At 38.9% G+C, this 27,064-nt stretch overlaps 1 protein-coding gene across 5 annotated transcripts; it reads left to right on the top strand.

The window, feature by feature from the left end:
* MSL3 (MSL complex subunit 3) lies at positions 1 to 24,397 on the top strand. 5 transcript variants are annotated; one of them, XM_015887083.2, is made up of 13 exons: positions 1 to 149; positions 1,947 to 2,029; positions 2,362 to 2,457; positions 3,381 to 3,481; positions 4,294 to 4,382; positions 5,251 to 5,373; positions 5,670 to 5,830; positions 7,500 to 7,658; positions 8,115 to 8,377; positions 8,563 to 8,672; positions 8,851 to 8,950; positions 9,372 to 9,456; positions 19,460 to 24,397. In XM_015887083.2, exons 1-13 carry the CDS (start codon positions 51 to 53, stop codon positions 19,557 to 19,559), a joined length of 1,569 nt encoding a protein of 522 aa, XP_015742569.1. In that variant the 5' UTR covers positions 1 to 50; the 3' UTR covers positions 19,560 to 24,397. The 5 variants fall into 5 exon arrangements, with proteins under 5 accessions (XP_015742569.1, XP_015742586.1, XP_015742577.1 ...); XM_015887100.2 differs by having other exon boundaries at positions 129 to 243; XM_015887091.2 differs by lacking the exon at positions 1 to 149 and adding an exon at positions 350 to 552.
* Positions 24,398 to 27,064: the final 2,667 nt, after the last annotated feature.

Below are 27,064 nucleotides of genomic sequence, written 5' to 3'. Positions count from 1 at the left end.
CCTCCCCGGCGGGCGGGGCGGGGCGCTCTCCTTTGCGCCATGATGAACAAATGACCTCGCGGGGAATGAAATTTAAGTTCCACCGGGGGGAGAGAGTTCTCTGCTTCGAGCCCGACCCCACCAAGGCTAAAGTGCTCTATGATGCTAAGGTGACCGGCCCGCGCTCACACCCTGTCCCTAAGCCCCGACCCGCGTGGAGGCGGGGCCGCCCTTAACGCTCCGTCGCCGCCGCTCCGCTTCCGGGTGCGAGCGCGGGAGGGGGGGGGAGGCGGAGGAGGGGCGGGAGACGGCGGCGGGCAGGCGGGGCGGCATCGCTGCTACCACTGGGCGCGGGGAGCGGACACCGGGAACGGGCGGGTCCCGTCCGGTGCCCGAGCGTTGCTGTGCCCTTGGCCGGGCCCTCAGAGCTGCTCCTTCGGCCTGGGCGCTCGAGTGGCGCCCGGCCCTGCTGGTAGAGGCGGGCGGAGCCGGGGCCTTGTGTTGTGTTCAGGCGGATCAACTGGATCCTTGATCAGATTGTACTTTTGTGCCTGGAATTCACTAGTGGTGTAGGTCAGTGTTTTCCAAACTTCCAGTTTCCTGTGATAATTTGAGCTCTCCTTGTGTTTCTCCACATATTGTTATGTTCCAACCATCCCAACAGCCATCACTGCAGCAGGCCCTAGAGGCAATCTCAGAGTGAAAATTTGATAGTACCTTCTTCTTTACTTTAAAATACCCTGAGATGCAGCAAAACTCTCCTTTGGTTCAACGGTTCTTACATTCTGGGCTCTGAAATTAAACGTTCTTATGGCCCATCTGCTGGCTGCACCTTGAACTATGTGATGGGCCCATTCATGCGAGGGTGGGATGATTTCTTTGTTTTTAGTTGTCCTGTTGATCTTAATGATCCATTGTGAAATATCTCTCTCTTTTGACTGGTTTTTTGTACCGTACTAAGAAGAAAACAGATGAAAGATAAGGGTATATAATGCAGTGCATCTGTGTGTTTTACTAATGTGAGAAAGAAGCAAACCCTGTCTCTAAGCAACTCCTCAGAAAAAACCTCTGGTGTAAATAATGATTTTTGGTTTACTTTGACCTGACTTGGTCAAAATAAACCTGTGGGTGCCTGAGAGGATGATTTTTGTAGCTGAAACGAGGTTGTCTTTGAGGTCCCTTCCAACTCAAGCCGTTATGTGATCCTGTTATTTTACCTAAGTGAAAGAGAAACAAAAGCTCATATATACCTCATATTGAGGGAGTTGGGCTTGTTCAGCCTGGAGATGAGAAGGTTGCGGGGTGACCTCATTGCAGCCTTTCAATACCTGAAGGGAACTTACACCCAGGAGGGGAGTAAATTCTTCGAAAGGGCTGATAATAGCAGGACAAGGGGAAATGGTTTTAAGTTGAAAGAGGGAAGATTTAGGTTGGATGTTAGGGGGAAGTTCTTCACTAGGAGAGTGGTTAGGCCCTGGAACAGGCTGCCCAGGGAGGTTGTGGATGCCCCGTCCTTGGAGGTGTTCAAGGCCAGGTTGGACGGGGCCCTGGGCAACCTGATCTAGTAAATGTGTATGTTTGGTGGCCCTGCCAGGCAGGGGGGTTGGAACTACGTGATCCTTGAGGTCCCTTCCAACCCGGGTGATTCTGTGATATACAAAATATATTTGTTTCAGAGCTTGATTATGTACTCAAGAGAACAGTGTTTCTGTGGTTTACATATAGTGCTGTTGTTTCCTGAAGAGGTATAGTCTATCTACACGTCTAAATTGTGATACAGCCTACTGAAAAAAGCAACTTTTTGCTCACCAATGTGAGCAAATTTGTATGTTTTTCTCATATAAACAGTCAATGACAAATTTTAGGTGTTTTTAATTTTTTTTTTTTTGGTGTGTGTATAAATTCCTTAAATACTCAGAAGCTCGCTTTCTTTCAAGCCATATAATGTGTGTTGTTCACTGTTTCAGATTGTTGATATTATTGTTGGTAAAGATGAGAAAGGCAGAAAGATTCCAGAATATCTAATCCATTTCAACGGTTGGAACAGAAGGTAAGAACCCATATACCTAATTTTAGTTTTTGTCCTTTATTAGACCTAGGCCGAGGTAGTTTGCCTATTGTGGTTGAATGAGTGCAGTCTCTGACCATGGTCTATAGCTTGTATTGGTGTTACAAATGCTACCATGTGATGCCTAAAAGCTCTCAAGCCTTGACACAGCAGTGTCAGTGTGGAAGCCATGTGAATACTGAAGAATGCAACTCAGTGTTGCTTCTGAATGATGTTAAAATAGTAATTCTTACCTTTAAGCTGTATTAATTTACTAAAAATCATGAATGGAATGTATTTAAGCCATCAGTAATTTTCTTTTGACCACTCCTTAGCTGGGATAGATGGGCAGCTGAAGATCATGTCCTTCGTGATACTGACGAAAATCGCAGATTACAGCGTAAATTGGCCCGGAAGGCTGTGGCTCGCATGTAAGTAATTCTTTTAGTCTCAAGATGAAGAAGAGATTCACTTCCAGATTCAAACAGCTACTTCTGTATGTGAGTTTGCTCTCTAAGCTCATTTTGTAGATGGTACGTACCTGTTCAGTACAGTCAGTGCGTTCCTGGGAGCTCCTCTTTCATTATAAGGTACATGTTGTTATGTGTAGGTTTAAATGTATTCAGGGTTTTAATGTTGTTTAAGTGTCGTCTATGTTTAATAACTATGTGTTATTCTTAGCCATTGCTGTGAAATGCTATTTTATTGGAAGTACATTTTCTCAAAGTAAAGTATCACCCTCTTCCAGTATCTGAAAGGTTCTTACAGTGAGAGTGGGGCAGGTCTCTTCTCACTAGTGACAAGTGACAGAATGAGGGGAAATGGCCTCAAGTTGGGCCAGGGCAAGTTTAGGTTGGATATTAGGAAGAACTTCTTTACAGAAAGGGTAGTTAAGTACCGGAATAGGCTCCCCACAGAGGTGGTTGAATCGCCATCCCTGGTTGTGTTTAAGAGCCGTTTGGATGTGGTACATAGGGATATGAATTAGTGGAGGGTTTTTAGAGTTACGGTACTGGTTAGGCTGCGGTTGGACTTGATGGTCTTCAAGGTCTTTTCCAACCTGGGTAATTCTAATGTACTTGAAAAGCAACTTAGGAAGGCCAGGGGAATTTTTGAGCCAGAGGCAATAACTTAATATCATTTAAACACAACTTGAGGATCTGCTTGAGAAGACAAATATAAGTTAGTGAAGGTATCTACTCTAAAATGAGCATTGCCCAAATTATTTCAATGTTAATTAATGAAAATAACGCAAACATATATATCCTGTGTGTTTTCATGTAATGATGTTAGTTAAGATGAATAAATTAAATGAGATTGGCCAAGTTTAAGTGAACTGTTTTATGCTCTATAGGAGAAGAAAAGGAAGAAAGAAGAGACGTTGCAGGTTACCTGGCGTTGACTCTGTTTTAAAAAGTCTTCCTGCTGAAGAAAATGATCATAATAGTGAAAAAAGTGAGTTTGTTTTTATTCTTTATTAACTAGCATAATGCCTTTAACTTTGAGCTAAGGGTACAGTGAGCACTTCAACTTGCTTTTAGAATGACATGAGTGTTATGAAACTATACTGAGGCAGTCATATTGAGTGCAGTGTTTCATGTTAAGCATCTCTTAGGCCTGCATAACCACATTTTTTTCTTGTGTTCTGGAGACTTTTTCTCCTGTCAACTCTTTCAGACAGTGATATCAGAGTCTAATGCAGTTTTATTTAGTATTTACTGTTTTGTTTACTACGTGCAAGAGGTCCCTAGTTTTCCTACTGGTGTAAAGGAATTAGACACTTTCCTTGCTGATGTTCCTTTGTATATATATGGGGAGTGGTAATAAGGTTTTTTTTTCCTCTAAGTTGACTGCTGGACTTCACTATTAAGCCACCTCTCCCAGTTTACTTTTCTTTGTAACCTGGAAACCATTATGAGGACTGGCACTTTGCTGATGTTCTGGCAGTTTCCTGATTGAATAATTAATACATTAATCCCATGTTCAGAACTGAAGTTCAATTAAAAAACTGAAAATATTTATGCATACAGCAGTATAAAGAGACTTTTTGATCCGTGTGCTTCATTTAGAAGGGATGTAGAATTACGTCTGTAAACTTCTTGTCTTCCATTTCCATGGAGCTTATCATGTGCTGTAAATAAGAATGAACGAATGTGTGCTTAATAAGAACAAACAATTCTAATAACATAAAAATAACAACTTGTTATAATTTAGGCCTGTGCAATGTAATAATGCAAAAAAAAATATCTGAAATTTCTTTTACACAGCTGTAAGTAGTTCTTCTGATGACAGTGATGAAGGAACAGATGAAGAAATAAAAAGTGAAGAAAGTGAAATAGAAGAGAGGACAGAAATGGTATAGTTATTATCTTCTTGACTTTAATTTAAATATCAGTATTTAAAATGCTGGAGAATTTGAAAAGAAGGATATATACATCATGGTTGGTGGCTTATATAGGTTAGGAAAGCTAAAAAATAGTGGGAGGTGTCCCTACCTATAGCTGAGGATTTGGAACTAGATGATCTTAAAGGTCCTTTCCAGCCCAAAGCGTTTTATGATTCTGTGATTTAGCTGTAATTTAAATGTAAATTTCCTACCATGGTTGAGTTTTTGAATGTTACAGGTTATGTCATAATGTGGAATTTTGATAGTAATCTGTAAGTATACATTTGGTTCTTTTTTTCTCCCTTGCAACACATAAAGTTTGTGTGGAGAAAACAAACTAGATTATCTGCTTTTGTAGGTGCTGTAAAATCTTACTGATCTACTCAGGTGCAGCAGTAGCATCTTGATAGCTTTTGTATTTCACCGTGAAATGAGTGCTGGCCTTTAAGATATAGAAGGTGAGCTTCAGGGAAGGACGTCTCTCTATTCTGCTTTAGCAAAAGCAGAGCTCAGCGTAAGTAGGTTGCTCTGAAGGCCTGTGGTATCAAACCAGTATAACATAGGTGATCTGAAGCAGCAAAACAACAAATTTGTTTGTTCCTTTGTATTAAATACTCAAGTGAATACTAAATCAAACTGAATTTACAGATGGTATGAAAGCACTGTTATTGCTTATGGTATAGCTACTATAAACTTATTTTCTTATAATTATAAAAGTAATGCAGTTTTACTGTTGTTGTCGGAACTTCATTGAATGTCAGTGAATGTGTTGAAGTACTTTTTCACTAACATTAGTAAGCACAAATAACGTATTGTTTCTTTCACTGGCCTCTTGTAGAAAGAAGATCAAGACACTCATTCAAAAAGGGAGATGGAAGAAAGAGCAATAAACATAGAAATTCCAGAAGTCTTGAAAAAGAAGCTTGAAGAAGACTGTTACTATATTAACAGACGAAAACGGGTATGAAATAAAAGCAATTATGTTAATATACATGGCATATGGCAACCCCTTTTTTTGAGCTTTGTTGCAAAAGAAAGCTTAGATAGCATGAGGAAGAGCAAAAAGAATGCAGGGAGCAGACTTCTGTATAGCTAAAACAGGAAGTTTTCATTCTGTTTAAGGGCATAACATTTCTGTACCTGGCGTGTTATGCAGTAGAGACTTAAAAAAGCCCCTCAAATTCATTGGCTCCTGTTTTAGGTGGTTACATTTACTAATTATTTTTGTAAGATGTAAGTTTGTTGTTTCTTTTTCAGCTAGTGAAGCTTCCTTGCCAGACAAATATAATAACCATCCTGGAGTCATATGTGAAACATTTTGCTATTAATGCTGCATTTTCAGCCAATGAAAGGTCTCGACATCATCAAGTGACTCCACATGCTAATATGAATCTTCATTATGTGCCACCAGAGAAGAAGTAAGTATAAGCTTTAGCACACAGCCACAATAAGAATTAACTTGCATTTCATGCTCTTAGGGCTGAACTGTCTGTCTTAGTGTTTATATTATACTCATCTGGAGTACTGTGTCCAGTTCTGGGCTCCCCAGTACAAAAAAGACAGGGATCTCTTGGAAAGAGTCCAGCGGAGGGCCACAAAGATGGTGAGCATCTCCCCTATGAAGAAAGGCTAAGTGAACTGGGTCTGTTTAGCCTTGAGAAAAGAAGACTGAGAGGGGATCTGATCCAGGTCTATAAATGCCTAAAGTGTGGGGGACAAAGTGGTGAGGCCAGACTGTTTTCAGCAGTGTATGGAGACAGGACAAGGGGAAACAGCCAGAAACTGGAGCATAGGAAGTTCTGCATGATTGTGCACAAGAAATTCTTTATGGTGAGGGTGACGGAGCACTGGAACAGGCTGCCAGGGAGATGATGGAGTCTCCTTCTCTGGAGATATTCAAGACCCACCTGGATGCCTACCTGTGTGACGTGGTGTAGGGAACCTGCTTTGGCAGGGGGGTTGGACCCTTCCAACCCCTATGATTCTGTGATTCTGAGGCTGCTCCTTTAAATCTACACTGATGTGAAATTTTGCATTTTATCAAACATAGAATGTAATGGAAGTCAGGATTTTTTTTTTTCAGCACTGCATAACTGTGCTGTTTCCTGGTATATCTTGGTTTGCATAAGTGTTTCACTTTGTTGATGTCATTCATTACTTTCTTTGTAATGTCTCAAACAAGAAGTTAAATGAGACATGAGTAATACGAATCAAAGGTGGTGTTTACCTTTTGATATTTAGATGTCTATATTTATGTAACTTAAAGATGATGCTTTGGTAGGTCATGAGTTCAGAATTTCAGTGGGCCGTTTAGTAGATGAACTTGAGCTGATAATGCTGCTGTTGTCCTTACTGCACTGAAGGTGACTGACCTTTTTAAATGTGGAATTTCTGCACATGGTGCTGCACTGACCCAACTTGTAGGCAGTGGCTTGGTTGTTTTTTGTTTGTTTGTTTTTTAGTTTAAGCAGTTTTAATGGGAGGTAGAAAACTTCTAATGTGGATCTCATTGGTAACATTTGATTGTGCCATGTGCATATATATGAGAAGTGAGAAGTTAGTATCATCATTCGCAGATGAAGCACAGATATCAGAAGTGCTTTAAGCAGCCTGGATGCTTGAGTTCACGTATCTTGTAATGCTGTCTGCCCATCACCTGACGCCATGACTATTTTACAGAAACCTAAATCAGAAATTCCTTGTAGCCTCCAAATGTAGTGCTTTAGTTACTGGGAGCAGACAGTTGGAAGCTGATCTGCTCTAATGCAAATCCATTGTTTTTTTCTTGATTTACTGGAGGTCTCTTAAGCACAGCCTTAAGTGCATCTTTGCTGTGATAGTTCAAATTCTGCATATGGCTTCTAGGCAGGGATTCAGTTTATTAAATGCTTACTTTTTTCTTTCTGAAAAATGACTCTTATTTAAGTACTCTAAACTTGGTATGCTTTTAATTGTTTATTACAAAGGGGAGGGATGAAATCAGTATGTCATAGTTAAGATTTGGGAGTATCCCCTTACCTACAGATCATGAACAATAGAACATTTTGATGCGTATCTTTGAAATTCCTCTTTCTTTTTTCTCTGTAGCGTCGAGCTGTGTAAAGAGATGGTGGATGGGCTGAGAATAACCTTTGACTTTACTCTTCCATTAATTTTGCTCTATCCTTATGAGCAAGCTCAATTTAAGAAGGTGACTTCATCAAAATTCTTTCTTCCTATCAAAGAGAGCTCAACAAATACTAACAGGTACATCAGTTATAAAGAGTCTAATGCTGCTTCTCTCACGTGAAAAATGTTGTAGAAAGTGGTTATGCATTTAGAATGCCATGATTTCTTTGCTTCGGCTTAAAAATAGTCTTCTTGATAAATTGTTTAACTGCTTTCTGAATTACTTGCCTGAATTCAGAATACTAGTTGTAAATTTCTATCTGATTAGCTCCAAAAAAAGGGTTTGTACTGACTGGATTTATGCTGCATCTTCATGAAGTTGCATTTTAATGTAATATTAATTTATGTTCATTAACCTTTGAAATAAATGTCATTCAGGAAACTGTTATTTAAAATAAGCTCTTTTTACTTTGCTCGTTCTTGAGAGGAGGCTGTGTAATTCAAATAAGTGTTTAACAAGATTTGTGAGACTTACTGTTTAAAGGAAAGACCGCCTCATCTTTTCAGTTCTGTGAAGTTGTGTTTGTTTCCTAGGAATCAGGAGGAGCTTTCCCCAAGCCCCCCACTGCTGAATCCACCAACACCTCAGTCAACAGACAGCCAGCCTGCACCAGCAGAGCCAGCCACACCAAAAAGAAGGAAGGCTGAGCCTGAAATTCTGCAGTCATTGAGACGTTCTACGCGGCACACCTCTAACTGTGACAGGCTGTCAGAAAGCAGTGCTTCTCCACAACCTAAACGACGGCATCTTGAGACCCCGACTTCTATGCCAAAGCTCTTCCTGCACCTGGAGAAAAGTAGGTTTTACTGTTGTAGCTGTTACTGCAAACAAGAATAAATTCTGTTCCTTTTTAAAGTCATGTGAGCTGTGAACTGAATGAGAAGCATTTACTGAATTCTGGTGTTTTAATACTGTAAATATTTTATCAGTGTTGTTCCACAAAACATATTGTTTATATATATATTTGTTTCTTTTTTGAAGAAACCCCTGTTCATAGTGGATCATCTTCACCTATAACTCTGACTCCTAGCAAGGAAGGGAGTGCAGTTTTTACCGGCTTTGAAGGTAGAAGAAACAATGAATTGAATGAGGTAACTGGTCTTCGTTGTTATGTTAGATTCAGTGTTCAAAGGTATGGTGGGCCTGGAAGTAGGACTGCATGAGAAAAGGTGTTGTTTAGATTAATTACTTTGTCTCAGACTTTAGAGTTCTGTACTGACTAAATTGATTAGGATTCTATAATGATCTCAGTTCATGCTTTATGTTCAGGTTTTGTCCTGGAAACTGATGCCAGAGAACTATCCACCAAGTGATCAACCACCACCTCCATCATACATCTATGGATCCCAACATTTGCTACGCATGTTTGGTAAACTTCCAGAATCGTAACTGCTTTTTCTTTTGTTTTTGTTGGCAGTGGCTGTGATTTGTTTGTTTACTTAATCTCAGTTCTGTTTTTAGAGAAATGTACATTTGAATCTGTTTAAAACCCTTAGGATGTTGTTTATTCTTTCAGTTTACTTTCATTAAATGGATGCTTGCAGAGAATAAAAACAAAAAAGGTAAAGAAGTGCCGCTTCCAGTGCGTTATCAAACATTAAACCAAGCAGAATCTGTGTTCTTAGCATGTTTGTTATGGATAGGTTTTGGAAGATGATTGAGCATCTTTCAAAGAGAGATGGAGGCTGCAGTGAAAATGGATTCTTAGCTTCTTTTCTACACTGTGGATAAATGTAACTAGAAATTGCTTTTTAAGAAAAAAGTGTAAACAGTATTTTTCTTATTTACAGTAAAGCTACCAGAAATACTCGGGAAGATGTGCTTTCCTGACAAGAACCTCAAGGCTTTAGTAAAACACTTTGAAATGTTTCTAAGGTAATGTGATAAACTGCTACAGTAGTACTGACTACATTGTTACACATATTTAAGCGTTCCAAAATGTCAAGAGGTTTCTGAGATGTTAATTCCCATAGTTGCAAGAACATGATGAAACGAATTACAGAAGTAATAATAGTGAATGAAGTTCAGATTTCCTTTAACTTTAATACATAATGTTTTAATAAACAATGATGGGGTACTTCAGTTTGCGAGTCTGTGTGACAGAAAGAACCTCTTGTTAATGATGGCTTTAAGGAAAGACTATTCTAGCTCTGCATTTGAAGAAAAAAGCTTCTCTGTTACACAGTGCAGTGGCTTGTAGAGGTACCCAAATTCTCACTGACATTGCAGCTAGAGGCAGCACAGTCATGTCTGCGCTGTAATATACTTGTCATTACTCTAATTAGTATGTCTGCATATTGTACTCAATATTATGTTAAACATGACAGCATTAATATGTATTTTTGGAAGCCAGGTACTAGGTATCTTTGCTTCTAATGGGTGTTACTTAGGATGCTTAATCTGCTGTTGATCAGTTTTTCAGACCTCTTCTTGTTCTGATTCTTCTGTGTCAGGGCAGACCTTAACTCTGTCTTAAATACCCTTATCCTGTTATATGGATAAGCTAAAGTGGAATGGGATAGGATAAAGGAAGAAACATGCCACCACATGCCAGTAAGGAAGCAATTAAAATTTATGTTAGCAGTGTCCAAATATATTGTATTCTTCTATCTGATCATTTTGTTCATATGTTTAGCATCTGTAAATAGGGAGAAGAAAAAGTGGGTGTTTCCACACAAGCATTTTTAGGCCAAATAATGCTGTGCTTCTGAAGCGAATGTCCCATTAGTCCCTGCTTACCATGCTTTGTGTTGCATTGCACAGTGGTCTCAGAATGCAGAAAAGGGATTCCTTTTGGGAAACAGAACAGTGCTGCAGTGCTGTGAGGCATTCAGTGCTTGAGACTAGATTACAATTAAACCAAAATGACACCACCATCTGCTCCACCCTTGAATGAGCAGAGCATGAATATTGCTTATCTGATCTGGTAAATGAAAATATCTGTGGCCTGGGCATCGTTTTGCAGTGCTTTCTAAGCTGTTGTTTTTTGCTTATGTTTTGTTTTGCTGATGCTGTTCTTACGGTTTCTATACTGAAAAGTTTTCTGTAACTCGGTCAGAAATTGTCAAATTGGGAACATTTCTTAAAGACTCTCAAAATTGCAGTTACTGCTGCAGGAAGTGTTTAATTTTACACAGCTCAATCAAAAATCCCGTTCTTAAACTCAGTTTCTTGATACTATACTGTAAATGTACGTAGAAGACAGTGTAAATGGATTTATTTTTTTTTTTAAAAAGAAAATGATGTATTTTCTGGTGCTTTAGGAAATCTTTCTTTTGGGTGTTTTTCTTTCTCACGTGTTAGTGAAAGTGGTTAAGTAACTTCTAGAAACTCAGACGTGATTTATTTCTTTATTACAGAAATACTTCTGTGTTACCTGCTTCTCATCACAAGAGGAAAAAATTGAGTTCGAGGCTGTGTCTTGTACTCATTTTTTCCTCAGATTGCATTTTTTTGTTCCTTTATCGGAACAAAGGGGTGAATGAATGAATGCCTATTAAGAATATTTTTATCAGTTCTGCTCTAGCTTTGTTTTTTTAAACAAGAACTGTCTTACATGGTCTGTTTGCATTAGATAGCCACTTTACTTCAGACTGCCTAATTTCTTACAGTGAATTACTCTGCACTGACAAGCTTGAAAATAGTCTTCTTTTATTTTTCTAAGAGCAGAAAAGAGATTGAAGCTGTCTGTTAGCATTAATAAAACTGTTCCTGAATCTTCTTTAAATTCTAGGCAGAGCACGCCAAGCAAAGCAGTTTATTCACTTTGTTAAAACTTTAATGTGATACACAGCTGATTCAGTTTTGGCATAGCCACTAATTCCATTTTGAATTATGATTACATACTGCTAAAATTTACAGTTTCATCTAACATTTATACTGTTAATCTCATGTAGGCTTAGAAACCGAGACTTGTTTAATATACCGCTTTGTCTGAAGCTGGCTTGATTGAGTTTGCTCAGTACTTTATAGATGCTTTCAATTCACTTTGAGATGCTACATCAGTAATATTTTTCATTCATTTGTCAGATTGTTGCTCATCAAGATTGATCTCAGTTTTTCCAGACATCATTTTTTTAAGGAGTATGTGAAATTCATCCTTGAGTTTTATATTAAATAGAGGCTGTACTCTTTGTGCATAGCACAGCATTCTGTAAGTGTACATAATGAACGCTTCTTCATGGAGAACATAAAAATTCATTTTTCAATTGCGGAATTTGCAGAAGTAAAGAAAACTAGTTTCTCAAATTAAATGACAACCTGAAGTCTTAACTTCAAATTTTATGGCCCTGAAATAATTCATAATCATAGAATCATAGAATTACCCAGGTTGGAAAAGACCTTGAAGATCATCAAGTCCAACTGCAGCTGAACCAGTACCCTAACTCTAACAACCCTCCACTAAATCATATACCTTAGTACCACATCCAAACGGCTCTTAAACACATCCAGGGATGGCAATTCAACCACCTCCCTGGGGAGCCTATTCCAGTACCTATTCCAGTAATATGTGTAAAAGAGCTGTAGTCTGAAAAAACTACTTGCTAGTTGGCTTCAGAGAATTTCTTAATTGGAACTTAGTCTTAGGAGCAAGCAGTGGAGATTACCACAATAGCTGTTGCCTGCTGACTAGTAATTGTATTACCAAAGAGCACTTGATTAAATCTCCCTACCAGTATGTGATTGTAGAGATAAATTTTTGCCTTTTAACTAATTCTATAACGTAATCACATTTTTAATAAAATGCTTCTGAAGATGGGTTGTGTTGTACATGACTTCACTTTATTGTGAGTTGCTTATTATGCCTTCAGATGCTGCTTAAACAACAGGCAAGAATGTGCCAGTTTGCTTCCTTGTTTTCATCTCTTTGAATACAGCCTTGACCTGGAAAAGTGTTGTCCCAGGGCTACTGACCAGCAGTAGACGCTTAGGAGTTAGGAGACTATAACCTGTCTGTTGTTTTTAGAACAGCAAGACCCATCTTCTCTGAGGTAATTTCTGTCAGTGTAGTTTGTGGTTTAGAAAGGTGTTTCAAGTTTCTTGAAGCAGAGAATGAGTAATGGAACAATTATATTCCCAAAATGCTTTTATAAAAGTTCCGATAGCCTCAGCTTGACAAGTATGCGTAGCTTTTCAGATTGTAGAAGAATACGTTCTTAATAGTTAAATACTTGGTTTTTTTTGTTGAAACCCACTGATCTCTCAAACTCAGCACGCACTATAAGTTGATTCTTCATTTTTATTTCTGTTATTTTATAACCTGCTTTTACTTATTGCATGAATCTGCTCTGTGGGTGGAAAAGTACTTTCAGTGTTTTTGAGTATGTTATGGGGAGGGAGCCATGTCAGAAAGTGACCAAATCACAGAGCTCTGCATTGCCAGAAACACTTATTACAAGGATTATGGGCTGTTGTTAGAAGTAACCTTAAAAAATAGACCTCTGTTCTTGTTATCTCAACGTTTCTTGAGCATAGAATACCTAATTGCAGTGGTAAATTATGGCCACTAGTCTGTGCTAACGTGCAGTTGATGAAAGATTATTTGTGGCTTTCTGAGATAGGAAAAAAAATAAAAATGGGGTAGTGCACATGGTGAGCAAAGCAGAAAATATCTATGTAAATCTGCTTGTGACTTTCATCTCATTATGACTTAAAGTTACAAGGTGACAACAAATTGAAAACAATCCTTTTTTGAAAGGTCCAAGCATGTGATTGTGTTATTTTTTCTCTCCTGTTAATTAGCACTTTTCTGCTTGCTTGTCAATTCCTGGATTAATCGGTTCCTTGATTAAAAATTATTCATGAAGTATAGCAATTAGGACATATTAGAAAACTTAAATGAATTGTATCTAAAGTATGATAGAATCAGAGTTCTGAGTGTCAGTGGCCAGGTAGAGGTTTCAAAAATCCTAATCATTAAAAAAATATTCCTTTACTTGTTTGTAGCTCTAAAGTTTTTGAAACATTGCTGTGAGGGAACTCTGCTTGCACAGTGAATGTATGTGCCTTACCATTTTGGACCAATACTCACATTTGCATTTTTAGCTTTGGTGTATTCATTGGGTGGCCAGAAAGCTAACTGCCATTTTGGTTCCTCTCAGAATTCTGGTACCTTTACAGTAAAGGCTTTTAAATCAGTAATAAATGCCTTGTACTGTAGAGTCTGTTATTTTCTGGACTCTCTGATTCAGACCTACCAGATAGAGCAGAAGAATATCCTTGAGTATACTTACTGTTATCAAGTGAGGCTCGATTGCCTTGTCAAAAATACTTATGGAAACTATGTTGTGGATTGCTGCTCTTCCTTTAGCTTACCACGTCTTCAGGTGCCTATATATTTGGCTGAGAAGCATATACCTAATCATAATTGTGTAAGTTGATGTCATGCATCTACAGTAGAGCATGCCCAAAATATTTTGTTTTACGGTAGCTTTTTCAGAAGACAGCTCTTGGAATTAATTCTGAGATCTGTATTGGACTTGCCAAAAGTGAGTCTTCACCTTCAAGACTAACCAAGGACAAGTCTTGTAGAACTGATTCCCCCAAAAGATTCACTAGAAGTTACTACTTTAATTTTCACTCAGGTTTCCTGGATTATATTGTTGGCAGCTTAGCATATTCAGAGTCCTGTGCTTCCCCTTTGAAGCTCATGGAAGATGATCTTGGTCTCTGTATCTGGGTGAATGGTGAAGGCCTAGTCAACAGAACAAGCCTGCTGCTTACTTGGTATATTGGATATTAGGAATAAGCATCTGAGGCTTTCCTGAGTGCCCTTCCAGGTGGAGACTTGTCTCTTTACCAGCAGTTGGTGGGGATAGGAAGGCAGGTGTTAACATAAACCCTTTTACGAAATTAAGCCTTTTAGGCTTAAAATGTTGCCTTTCAGTAGTAGTTGTGGAGAGGAGACAGCTTCTTAATCTGACAAATGCATGTATTTTGAAGAGATGGGTTCTAGCTCCTTGAATCATCATGCTCTTTCAGCAGATTTCTTCACATAAATCATTACAGGTGCCTTTCAAACAGTATTTAGCAGAGGCTACAATCTCTCTGGAGCACCTGCTTACCTTTTGGAGCTCAGAGCTATAACTGAAGTATGCAAGGTGCTACCTTCCTGGAAATAATTCCTTTTTCCCCTGTATTGTATGTTATGTATCTCTATATCGTACCTCTATTGCTGAAGATTTAATTTACATTAAATCTGTATATTATTTATTATTAAGTTTAATATAAGGTAAAAGTAAGGATTTCCTTTCTGTGGAGAGTTCACACCTTTCAGGCAGTCCCTTAGTTTGTTCATGTGATGATAGCTGACATCCAGAAGACTAGATATCTTCGTGTGGAAATTGTTGAAGTAGTTAGTTGTGCTGAGGCTGCCAGGACAAGAATAGTTTTTGTATCAGCATTGCTCTTGGATCATGTACTAATTCAGTGACCTTGCTCATAGATGGTTCTGACATACATGCCAAGTGGCCTTTTAATGTGGGTGATGATTGTTCTGTGTGTCTTCTTGCTAGATCTGCCTGTATAACTCACAGCCAGATGGTAGTATGTTTATGAGGCTATTGCTTTAGAGTCACCTGAAATGGACTTGCTAATGGACTGCCTCATTTGAAGTGTAGAACATGAGAAGTCTTTGTTAGGTTGCTCTTCCATTATTTCCATCTCCTTCTTATCCTTCTCCTTCTAGGAATCTATTGCAGAGAGGGAAGTAGCAGCGTTATGTCATTACATCCATGTTCTGAACACGAGGGTAAACTATAAGTGTTGTTTTATTGGACGTCCAGCAAAATAAAGGTGTGCAGTCTCACATCAGGAAGTATCTGTATGATGTGTCTCAAAACGTCCACTAGAAAGCAATTTCACTGTTCAGATATATGTAAAAGAAGCATAAAAATGCAGAAGCAGTAAAGCAGCAGGTGATATTTTCCTCAGATTTGTAAGGGAAAAGTATTGAAACAATTTCTGAAAAGATAAATAGCAGTGCGACTTCTGATCTGTAGCAGACCATTTTGACTCTACTGAGTCAGTGCGGTACCCTCTGTGTCTGAACCTTGGCTCTCAGCTTGCAAGTTCAATGTAATTGATCTTTGTGCTATTTCAGCTTTTCCAAGAGCAAAGCATTAGTAAAATGTCTAATAGCAAAGAGTTTTTAGACTCCCAATATTTCTGTGCCTTTTTCCTACATTGTGGTGTAGTATGGATAGAAAGCTGCTACAGAAGGGCTGCTGCTATTTTTATACAGGTAGCCAACGGTCAAAAGCTGACCTTGTGTCCTTTCATCTGTTTCCTACCACTTTTCTACAGAAACTGATTTGTATCTGCTCTTTTTCCTTTTCCCTTTCAGGAGTTGCAGGTATGCCACAAACATCTCAGTTAAAATTTCTCAGCATTACCAGCCGTCACTTCAGCTTGCACCAAAGTGCCATTTATGACCAATAAACTTAAGCAAAAGTCAGGAAAATTTTAAGAGAAAGTGAAGTTATTTCCCATTACCAACACTCACAATTCTTGGTAACACACAGATCTCTTCTACAGGTTCTTTTCTTGTTGCTCTCTTAAAACATACCAACTCATATGTGTGCCTCCGGTGGCGTAGTGATAGGAATGCCGCGGCCGTGGTTCGAATCCGCCCTGTGGCGCAAGTGGTAGAAGTGCCGCTCTGCTACACAGGAGGCTCAGATCCCAGGGGTTGGACTCGATGATCTCTAAGGTCCCTTCCAACCCGCACGAGACTGTGATACTGTAATACACTCCCAGCACCTTGGTACCATGTTTTAGAGGATATGACACAATTTGAAAACAATTGCCCCTTGTGGTTTTCAGTCACTGTTTAGCACGTATTAATGAAGAATTAGTAATTGACTTCTGTTGCGGAACATTTTCATCTTGTGCAATCTTAGTATGTTAAAAATTAGATGCAAGGCTTTATTTTATGCCTTATCACACTCCCATGCCAACCACCTATCACCTTGGAAGTGATCTGTAGCTAACAGATCATCAGAGATCATCACAGTGATTATTCAGGTCTTTTATGGCCCTGGAACAGGCTGCCCAGGGAGGTTGTGGATGCCCCGTCCTTGGAGGTGTTCAAGACCAGGTTGGACGGGGCCCTGGGCAACCTGATCTAGTAAATGTGTATGTTTGGTGGCCCTGCCAGGCAGGGGGGTTGGAACTAAATGATCCTTGAGGTCCCTTCCAACCCGGGTCATTCTGTGATTCCATAATTTTGTGATTATGAACTTTAAATTGCTCTGATTTCTGTACCCTTTGGAAGTAGTTTTCCTAGACTAAGGAGTGCTTGTGTGTGTGTGATGAAAATAAAATAGCACGCTTCTGTGAAGATTAGGAGGATCTGAGTTTGTGAATGGTTCTTGTTTTCTGTAGGTAGATTTGAAAGAGCATCTCTGCGTTTTAGGAAAGTATCTTTTAATGTATTCCTGCAATTTATGGCCTTATTTTATGTAGAAAAGTAGATGGTGACTGTTAATGACTTGGGCTAACAAGTCACTAGGTAATATGGTTCAAACAGCGTGTTAATCAAGTATTAGTGGCTCTGATCTTGACTTCTGCTTCTTGATCTTCTGCTTTTGTAGTTTTTTTCTTTATCCCTTTTAGTTTGAGAAAGGAATGAATGTCTTTCTGGCCTTCTCTCTTTCCAGCATTTAACTATTTTGGGTTCAGCACTCGCTTTGTTGCGTTGACTGACTGCATAGCACTTCATGGGGAAAAATATTTCACTGCTGTTTTTATTTCATCTGTTTAAATGTCTTTATGTCTATGAACAAGAATTTAGTATAGTGCAGTATAGTGCAGCTGTAACGATGCTGTAATATCGCATATATATACAATATATGCAGCTATTTTGGTTTGGCTTCCATATATATTTTTAAATGAATTCTCAAAACTCTGTAGCATAGTTGTTTTGCTTTGTGCTATTTAGTAGAGTTCAAAACTGCTGTTAGAACCATTGAGAAACTTAGCATGGCATGAATACTAATAAATAAAAAGATGCTACTGTATTTATCAGATATAGGATTTTGTGAATAAGGACAGTGTAGAACTTTGCCATAGCTCTTGTTTGTTATAATAGCTTATGTGTTGTCAGTTTGTGACAGAGAGAGTTGGGTCCTTGCTTTAAATACGAGAGGTAGTTTTCTCCCTTCTTGGCAATATCTACACCAGCTGAACGTTGCCAGAAACTAGGTGGTTCTTCAGATGCTGTTATTAGTCACATAATGGAGACTTTGCTGATTAATTCCTTGGGTAATGTCTAAAAGCAAAAATAAACCCTCATTTCATCTGGAAGTGAACTGCTGGACAATCAATACACTTGCATGTCTTAACCTTGAAATGCTTCATACCAGAAACTAGCTTAAGTCCCTCTGTAGTGTTAATTACTAAATTCTTAGGGAAGAACAGCTACTGACAAAGTGTCTTCTTAGCAAATGGTGGCACATAAAATAATTGGCTTGTTCTAAAAAAACTTGAATCTGTCATTGCTTTTCCAGGAATTAGTGGGATATAACCAGTTATCCACTTTTGCAGTTGTTTGGTGACCATGTTTTAGTACAAGGACTGGGGAGGGACTGGAATCAATCTTTATCATTTATCTCCGTTTGTGTGCTGTAACTTTTCCGTATGAGCTCTCAGCAATTAATGTATTCTTATTTAAATTTTCCTTGCCATGTATAGGACTCCTACAACTATTTTATTAGTATTTGTATTGGCAGTAACTATACTGGTACTAACAAGAATGGCAATTACAAGGAAAATGGTGGAAATACAGAAGGTATAAGGAAAAGGGAACTCACCAGAGCTGAGGCAATCCTCCCTGGCAAGTGATCTCCAAGAGATGCTGCCTCAGTGAGGGTCAGCCCTTAAATGAGGTCTCAGAGGAGGTGGAGTCGAACTCCACCCCTCCAGGGAGCACAGCTACATAACTTTCACCTGTGCTCCCACAGCTGACCCCACACTTGCCTCAGCTGATTAATCAGTGGTTCACACTGTGATTACCAATATACAGTATTCTTTGACACTTTGGCTTTCTTAAGATCAAAGGACCTGCCTAGTTTATGAAGAGTAGCAAATCATGTTGGAGAAACGCTGCCGTTTTAATTGTACTCACCTTACAGTTCTTTTATTATTGGGAGTTCTGTTCAGAATTGATTATTCAAAGTTCATGTTTTTTAAGTTCATATGCATCCGGTCTAAGAACTGTTTTGCCCTCACATCCCTGTTTGCACAACACACCTTTTTGAATGTCAAGAAAAGACCAGGGTGCTATTTTATCTGATTCTTACTACTGTTATTAACAACTGTGCTCATCTTCTGGACTGAGGAATGGGTTGTATCTTAGCAGACCTGTTAAATATTTGAGTACCTGGCTGTGGGAATAATATTTGAAGGGCAGACTGGAGAAATCTGAAATTAGGGAAGAGGATCTGCAAAACAGATGGATGTCTTTCAACAACAGATAGGAAAAAATCAGGCTCACTAGAAGGGTGCAGATCCTAAATGCACGGACTACGCTGAGCATGTGACTGACAGAAGTTGGAAAAGCATCTTTTCACTTGTTTTCCCTCATAGCTCTTTGAAGCTACACTTAGAGAAGAGTGCAGCTTGGGGGTTTTTATTGTGGAGCTTCTGTAAAACTTTTCACGCACCTGAATTTCAGAACAGTTATCTCAAAATGAAGTTTCTTACTGTGCAAGACTTATGAATATATAAAAATAGGGCAGTTTTTTTGCATGACGTATTTCAAAACGTAATAATTCCTGATTTGAGGGCTGTAGTTTTGCTGGGCTTAAAAACTGAATAGATATCTGCTTCTTTTAAATGTTTCATGTTTTCATTGTTTTTTGTGTGTGCTTTTACGTAGGTTTTTAGCAGAATACCATGATGATTTCTTCCCAGAATCTGCTTACGTGGCTGCATGTGAAGCCTACTACAGTACTAAAAATCCCCGGGCAATCTACTGAAGCTATTAATAAAGATTGAATCCATACAATATGTAGCCTGTGACAATGCCGTTCTGCCACATGGCTACAAGATGAAGATGAAAAAGAACTGAAACTACTTCTGGAGTTTGAAATACAGGAATATCTTCTGTGATGGCTGGATTACTTAGCAGGAATGAGCAACTTCTCACAGAGTGTGTATAGACTGCGTTGTGAATTGCTTAGGGAATTGAATCAAACTACTTCAGGTGAATGAAGACGCCTCATTCTGTCTGCTAATGCATAGAACTGCATAGAACTATTAAAAAGGGAGACAAAAGCAGATGCATTAGCAACAGGACATTGCAATTTTGTTTTAGCTTGAACCTCTACAGCCTGAGTAATAAGACTTGACTGCGCAGCTACATGAAGAAAATTCATTACTAATATCTTATGAATTTTTTCCTTACAAATTGCACTTCATTTTGTGAAGCTTACAAAAGATTGCCTAAGTTAATGGATTATCTCGCTGTTCGGCTAGTATGAAATCTGCCTCAAGAGTGACTTTGCTTAAATGAAAGATGTGTTGCTTACTTTGCGTTTTGCAAAGTTGTGGCTAGCTCTTGCCATGGTAAGGCTATCAAAGTTCCAAGGAGAGCATGCCTTGCTAGAATTACAGCATCTGCCTGGCTATATCTGAGATCCAGAGCCATTTTAAAAGAACAGAATTTCTACAAGTTAAGTGGAAAAGTCAATAAAATGATGGCAGTTTAACTGGCAAGTATTCTTTTCCTAATAAAGACCATAATGGCTGCTTCTTAAATGTGTGGTTTTGACTGTCTAAAATGTCTTGTTTGTGCTTGATTAATATTTTTGAGATGAAGTATGCATAGCATTAGGTGGGAGTATTGACAATATAGGAAAAAACCCTCTTTCTGTAACATTGTTTTCTTACCCAGTCTATAAAACCAGATAAGGAAGTGTTCTTTAACACAGCCTCTCTGAAAACAGGCGTTCAATTAAAACTGATTTTATAGCATTAACAGTGGATTCAGTAGAACGTAACTGAAATATGCTTGTCTCGAATGCCAACAAAACCTTGTCCACAGTGTAGAACTCAAAGCTTTAGAGTTCTCTTCCTTGTCAAAACAAACAATGGGCAGAAAACTGGACTCCAAACTTACGGGCAAGTGCCCTCTTCTTTTTGTAATCCTTCCTAGTTTACACAACTTCTGTTAGGATACTTGTGTAAAAACCAATTTATTTGGCATAGATCTGGAAAAGCTAGAAGTTAGGAGGAATTATTTTACAAATCTAAATGGGAAACTTCTTGGAAGGCAAAGCAAATCTGAAATCTACCTTTGAGGCTCAGATTCCCTTTCTTTTCAGCACTGAGCTGGTTTGTTAAACTTTTGATCTGAGAAGTCAGGGATTAGTTCAGTTTTTGCAATTTAGGCTTTGTTCTTTAGAAAAGCTTATATGAAGACTGATGAATGTAGTGGTTGCTAAACAAGTGTTTTGCATGGATGCAAGTAAATTTGGTCCTTATTTCTAAAGGTTAGTGTTCAATGGTACTTTCTTTTTTAATTGTATTTCTGTAATATAAAAAATTGTATTATAGGCTTTAGTCTTTGTCAAATTACAGAAATTATGAATCCGTCAGATTCCAAGTACCTTAAAATCCTCTCTGCTGCAAGTGTGTTTCATTCTAGGCTTGGACTGTAGGACTGTAGTCTTCTATGAAGATGGTCCAACAAAGTTCCAGTGACAGTCTAACGAGACATTTGTCTTGGAATGCAGCCTGAAACTCCGTTCTTAATTGCTTATGGTGTAGGAATAGTAATGTATATAATAGAAGGAACTTTTGTTCCCCCTGTTTGCATTTGAGTACCAGACAAGTTATGAAGAATTTAAATGTAATTGTCTGCCTATTTAACTGTTGCAATGAGTGCTTCTGTTTGCAGTAGTTATTAATTATCATTATTGACTCTCTGGTAGGTCACAGTGATTCTCAAAGCAGAGGGCTCAGTTGGCATAGTCTTGATGTGAACAAACTTGATGGTAAAATTCACTTGAAACTGTTACTGAAGATACTACAGACTGTCTTGCTTATAACAACCAAAAAGCTTTTCTCAAAAGTATCCACTTTTTGTACTTCTTGACACTTAATGTCCTTAATTAATCAGATTTTTTTTAATGGGATTCATAGCCATCCAAATGGATGAGAGAGGTTTCTGTGCGTCGCTCTTTGTCGTTCATTGGTTGCTGCTTGCAGAGCTGCACATATCAGTGTTTTCTTACCCGATTCAGTCAGCATGGTTTAGGTTAGCTGAAGAAATATGCCAACCTGGCTGAAGCAGGCTTGCAAGTATTACATGACTGTGCTTGCCAGCAGGCTACTGCAGAGGGGGGGCTGATGTGAGGAAGCAGCTTGAAAGATGGTAATGACTTAAAACTGGCACAGCTGTAACTCACGTGCCCTGGTCCCAACTGGTGTATTTTGTGTACACATTTCAGGTAGTTATACTAGTGTGGTTATAATGCATACTTAAGCTGCTAAGTTTCTGAAGGTAAGTTCTTGTACATACCTTCAAGAGTGGGCAGTGTCTATGTGTTAAGTATGGTGTAGGGTTTTGAATACAGCTGTCTGACCCTTCCTGTGGGAAGGCAAAGGAAAACTGCAGCCTGCTTACTTTGATTTTTATCAGCATCGAGGTACTTGAGTGACTTAACACTGGGCTATAGAAGTATGAAACAGTATGAGTGAAGCTTTTTCAGATGACCAAAGAAGCTTAACAAAATGTAACCCTAATGTTCTTAAGCTTGATTTCTTGTCCTTTACTTGCACCTATTACACTTCCAAAAACCCAGGTGGTGCTGTTCTTTCACATGTGCCATCTGGAGCTGTTGCATCGCCTTTCATTTGGCTGCTGTGTTGCTATGTTATTCAAACTCCATTGAACAACCAACTCTTCCAAAGCTTATGCTTTTGCTTAGTGGCATCTTTTATTGAGATAATTGCACTCGGCTGCAAGTGTTTTGGATCTAAAATATGCTTTATGCCCTGGGGTTTCAGTTAGCATTTGGTGTGAGCTAACAGCATGTGTGGAGTCAGCTGCTGCCTCTGAGATGTTCAGTGTGAACTTGTCAGGCACCAATGTGGGATCACATTGCTCTTCATTATGTTGAGAAGTGTCTGCAGTCACAAGAAGAAATAAAAGGCCGTTAGGAAATAAAAAGCTGTTACTGCTTTTCATGTTTGCATACAATTGTTATCAAGGCATTTGGTAAATGCACTGAGGAGTTGGTTATTGGAATTAAAATGCATACAAACATGTAAAATCCTTAATTTCCTGAAAACTATCCATTGCTCCTCTGGAGCTGTAAGTGTGTCTCCCAGAAGCATTTGTATAGGAGTGGAAATGCAAGCTTTTCAGGGAGAAAGAAGAAATGTGTATGTATTGTTACCTTAGCCTCAAATCAAGCATTTCTTGTGGTAGTTAGCTACACAAAGCTTGGGCCGCCCCAAGTCTTAATCTGTGGCCAGCTGTGTTTGACCATTTCCTATTCCTTGGCCTGTTAGCTGAGCAAAAAAGCAAGTTCACCCTCAGTGGATAAGTTCTGCTTGCTAATAATAAGCAGAAAGTGCCAGATAATCCCAATGTGAGCATACTTAGCCCAAATGCATCAAGAATTGTATTCCTGTGCTTTGTTCCTGTGTACTGCAGCATTTCCTCTGTGATGTGAGTTGATAGCATTTGGTAGCATTGTCAAGCCAAGTTACTTATTCTTCTGTGTAAATACAATTCAGTGTAATGAGTTTTCTCTGGAACAGTGGTTCCTGATAGCATGTTGCTTTCTTGACGCATGTGACTGTAATCAGTTTCCATTGTTATTTTTCCCCAGTTGTTTATGAGACAGTGTATTTGGAACGATTGTCAACTTGTTCTATAGCTGCACCATTTTGCTGTAAGAAATGAATGACTACAGGTGCTGTATGCATACAGCCGGAGAAATACGGTATAGAAACATTAGAATGCAGTTTCTACCTCAGTTTTGGTGATTTTTGCTTTTAAAATGTTTGGAGAATAAATCGCCTTGGGAAAATGCTATTAGCAGTGACTAAGTGGCAGGTGCGGATGCTTGCTAAGATCTAACTCAATGCATCCACTCTGTGGCATGCATTATGTATTTTGCCTTTCTGTTTCATACAACAGCTGACTTCTTTTGCGCTGAGGCCCAACATTATTGCAAACTGAGTAAAATCAGTGAAATGTAAACATGTATCCAAAGACAAGAAGAAAACATCGGAAGAAATGTCTTTTGTTATTTAAAAAGAAGCGCATTGTGTTCCTTCCGTGTGTCAGTCGGTCGATCACATCACATAAAGTGGCTAACCGCGTTAAAAAGGAAAAGAAATTCATGAGATGCAAACTGATAAATCGTGGCGCTCATAGAGACCTTCTACAGTGTCTGCCAAGGAGTGGGGTAAGTTCTCCGCCATTTTCGTTCTGATAGAAATGACTGAAGGCTTTGATTGAGAATGCCCTTCTCTCTCACTGCTGCGAGATACTGGATCTGCTTCAGGGGGCAAATAACCCAGGTGTTAAAGTGTTGAATCATACAGTATGTCCCTGTGGGTATTTTGGTGTGATGCTGAAGTGTATTTAACATCTGCAAGCAAAAAATGTAGAGAGAAATGTGTTTGGTTTCTAGCAAAACGAGCAGCAGGCGTTTCCATCAAAGCAGTAGTGTATTTCTCGTGCCTCTAATCTCTGTGAATGTTCTTCTAGTCTTTAATTGTAATCTATTAAATTACAGATATAGTATTTTAACTTATTAATCTCTAATCTCCTTGAAATAAAGATATCTCCCAAGTACTTTTTGGCTTTACTCCGTTTTTTCTTTCTTTACTTAGGTTTGCCTAGTATGAAGAATAACCAAATCGTGCCTATGAGATTCATGGGGGCTAGGGGGAGGAGGAATGGTTCTAACAGACTAAATGCTTCTGATTTGTTTTGAGATATGATCATCAAATTCACCTTAAATGCAGTAGGATTCTGTTGGTAGCTTCAAAAGTAAAGCCGAAACTGAAGTAGTAAACTGTTCAAATAAATATATAGTCATGTTTTAGGATAACTTAAAGTGGACAGAATTGCTTTTAGATTTATTTCTGTATGCGTTCCTGTTTTCAACTTTAAATATGGCTCTCCAATTTGTCTTGGTCACTTGATGGCAAGTACTGTAAATTAGAGCCATTCACTTGAGTGTAAAATTGATTAAATGTCAGCTTGAGTCATCAAATTTTTGTCATTAGTTTTTAAACATGACATGCTACCATCCCACGTTAGGAGCAAAGACATTTTCCCCTGCTTTTTACAAGAGTTTCTCAGAAATACTGTATATGACAAATTTGCTGTAACCTAGCTGACATGGTGAAGGTATCAGTCTCAAGGGATCGGCCAAGGTAACAAATAGCACTTGCTGACGTCTTCATCCAGAGGGGTGGAGCTTGTGATGTTCTGCTGTTGCGCAAGGGTTGCTGTGCAGATCTGCACTTCTGACACTCCTCAATTGGAACCAGCCTTTGCAAGTTGCATCTCAACCCTGTGTTTTAATGACAGGGGTGCGTATAATGGAAGCATGGCTGATATTTAGTGAGTTTTCACAGCTCACAGCCTTCTGTTTTGTAGGCTGCTGACTTGAGAAGTCTGCAGTAGTTTCGTAGTGTTCAGGTTTCGCTTGCATGACTGCGTAGGAAGTAGATTTTACTAATTGTTTTTAGTCAGAATGAAGAAGAATTTATTTTCTGTTGCTGTGACTAGTGCAGTGGTGTAACTTGGCATTGCATTTGTGCATTTTTCTAAGAGAAATATAGAGTTGTCCATTAGAAACACTTGAGTAGTATCTAATTGGATGTTTTGTAAGGATTTTGCTTACTGGCAGATGGATGATATGACACATATAACGTATATGCGATATTGCCTACTGTAGGCATTAAAATCATGAGTCAGACCCTTAAAAGTCTCGAGAATGATTAAGAAAATGTGAAGATTAACTCCCATTCTTTGAGCCCCTAGGGTAACGTGAGTCAGGCTTACAACAAGAACTGCTCAAGACTTCAGCAAAGAAAGTTGAGTTGTTCTGCCAAATGTGTGTTTGAGAGCTCAGGCTTTAGCGGAGGAGCAACAAAAAAAAAGGAAACACCAACCCACAACACAAAACCTTGCAAGACTGGCATTAAAACGATGATTTGGCAGTGCTCTAATGGAACAGGATGCTATTAATCTGAAAATAATCAGAGGCTGAATTTATTTGCGAACATCTGTGAGGACATAACACAAGGCTCAGATAGCAAGGTTTTCCGGGTAGGGCAGCTATATCTGCTAATCTACTAAACAGTGTGCATTTGCCAAAGGCATAAATCTAAATTTGTGGATTCAATTTTTTTTTACTTGTTTGGAATGACTATTAATAAAACGAGAGATAAATCTATTACTATGGTAAGCAAATTGCCCTGTGCATGATGATGAAGCTCATGGAATTGTGCATTGGAAGAAAACAAGAAGTACGAAGTGGATTCCACTGCATGTGCAAGAGTAATATGTTGTTTATGTTGTTAAACCCACCTGTTGATTTATTTGTCCCTCTCTGCTTACAATGTAAGATACAACAAATTGTTACTCTTGCCTTAGGCCCAGATCTGTCAAAGACTGTGGGTATCTGAAGGGCGATCCAGGCTGGGGCCAGTTCTGCGCAAGCAGAAGGAAGTCTATTTCCAAAGCATATGGCAGCCTGCATGCTTGGAGATACCCAAGTTTCTCCAGGGAATTTATTCAAATATTAGAAAGCTGAACTGAGCTCTTTGCACCTGTGTCAAGTTTGCAAGGACATTTGGGTGGTAGAGCCTCTGCTGGAGGATGTCTATGTCCTGCCCATGGCAGTGTCAGCTACCCTACAAGGAGAATAACCACTGCAATGAAAGCTATGAGGAGCAGTGGACTGGAAATGGTATAGCAAATGGGAGTCCAAAAAGGGGTACTGAGCCTCAACTTTGCCATCGCAGCTTGGAGAGATGTTAGGGTGAAGGGCTCCACAAAGATATGAAGACATACACTTAGGTGAGATGATCCCTCCCTGTACTGTAAATTCAAAATATCTTCAAGCATACTAGAACTTTTACTTAATGCGTTTGCTCTACAATATTTAGGGGATTTTTGTAAATGCATCACCTGTGCTCTGAGCTTGATATAGGATACTATGCTACTACTGTACCTACTTATTACAAGAGCATTCAGAAACCTCTGAAGTAAGGAAAGAGAAACAAGGTGAAAAAGTGCACAGGAAGTGCAAAGAGTAATGATTAACTGTGGAAGGAGAGAACTGGCAAATAACAGGTTCATCTGCAAACAATACATGGTTTAAGGCAAGGAATAGGTGAAATTCACCCTGCGGATTTGCTTGCTTTTCCTGCAGCATGTAGTCTGTGTTGGCTGGTGTCCTGGTAGGCTTAGTCAGTCAGTGAAACACGTACTTTGGGATCTTGG

Source organism: Coturnix japonica, chromosome 1, assembly GCF_001577835.2.
Source record: "Coturnix japonica isolate 7356 chromosome 1, Coturnix japonica 2.1, whole genome shotgun sequence".
Taxonomy (NCBI): Eukaryota; Metazoa; Chordata; class Aves; order Galliformes; family Phasianidae; genus Coturnix; species Coturnix japonica.
Note: the sequence above shows the minus strand (reverse complement) of the source record. Positions and strands in the feature narration are given on the sequence as shown.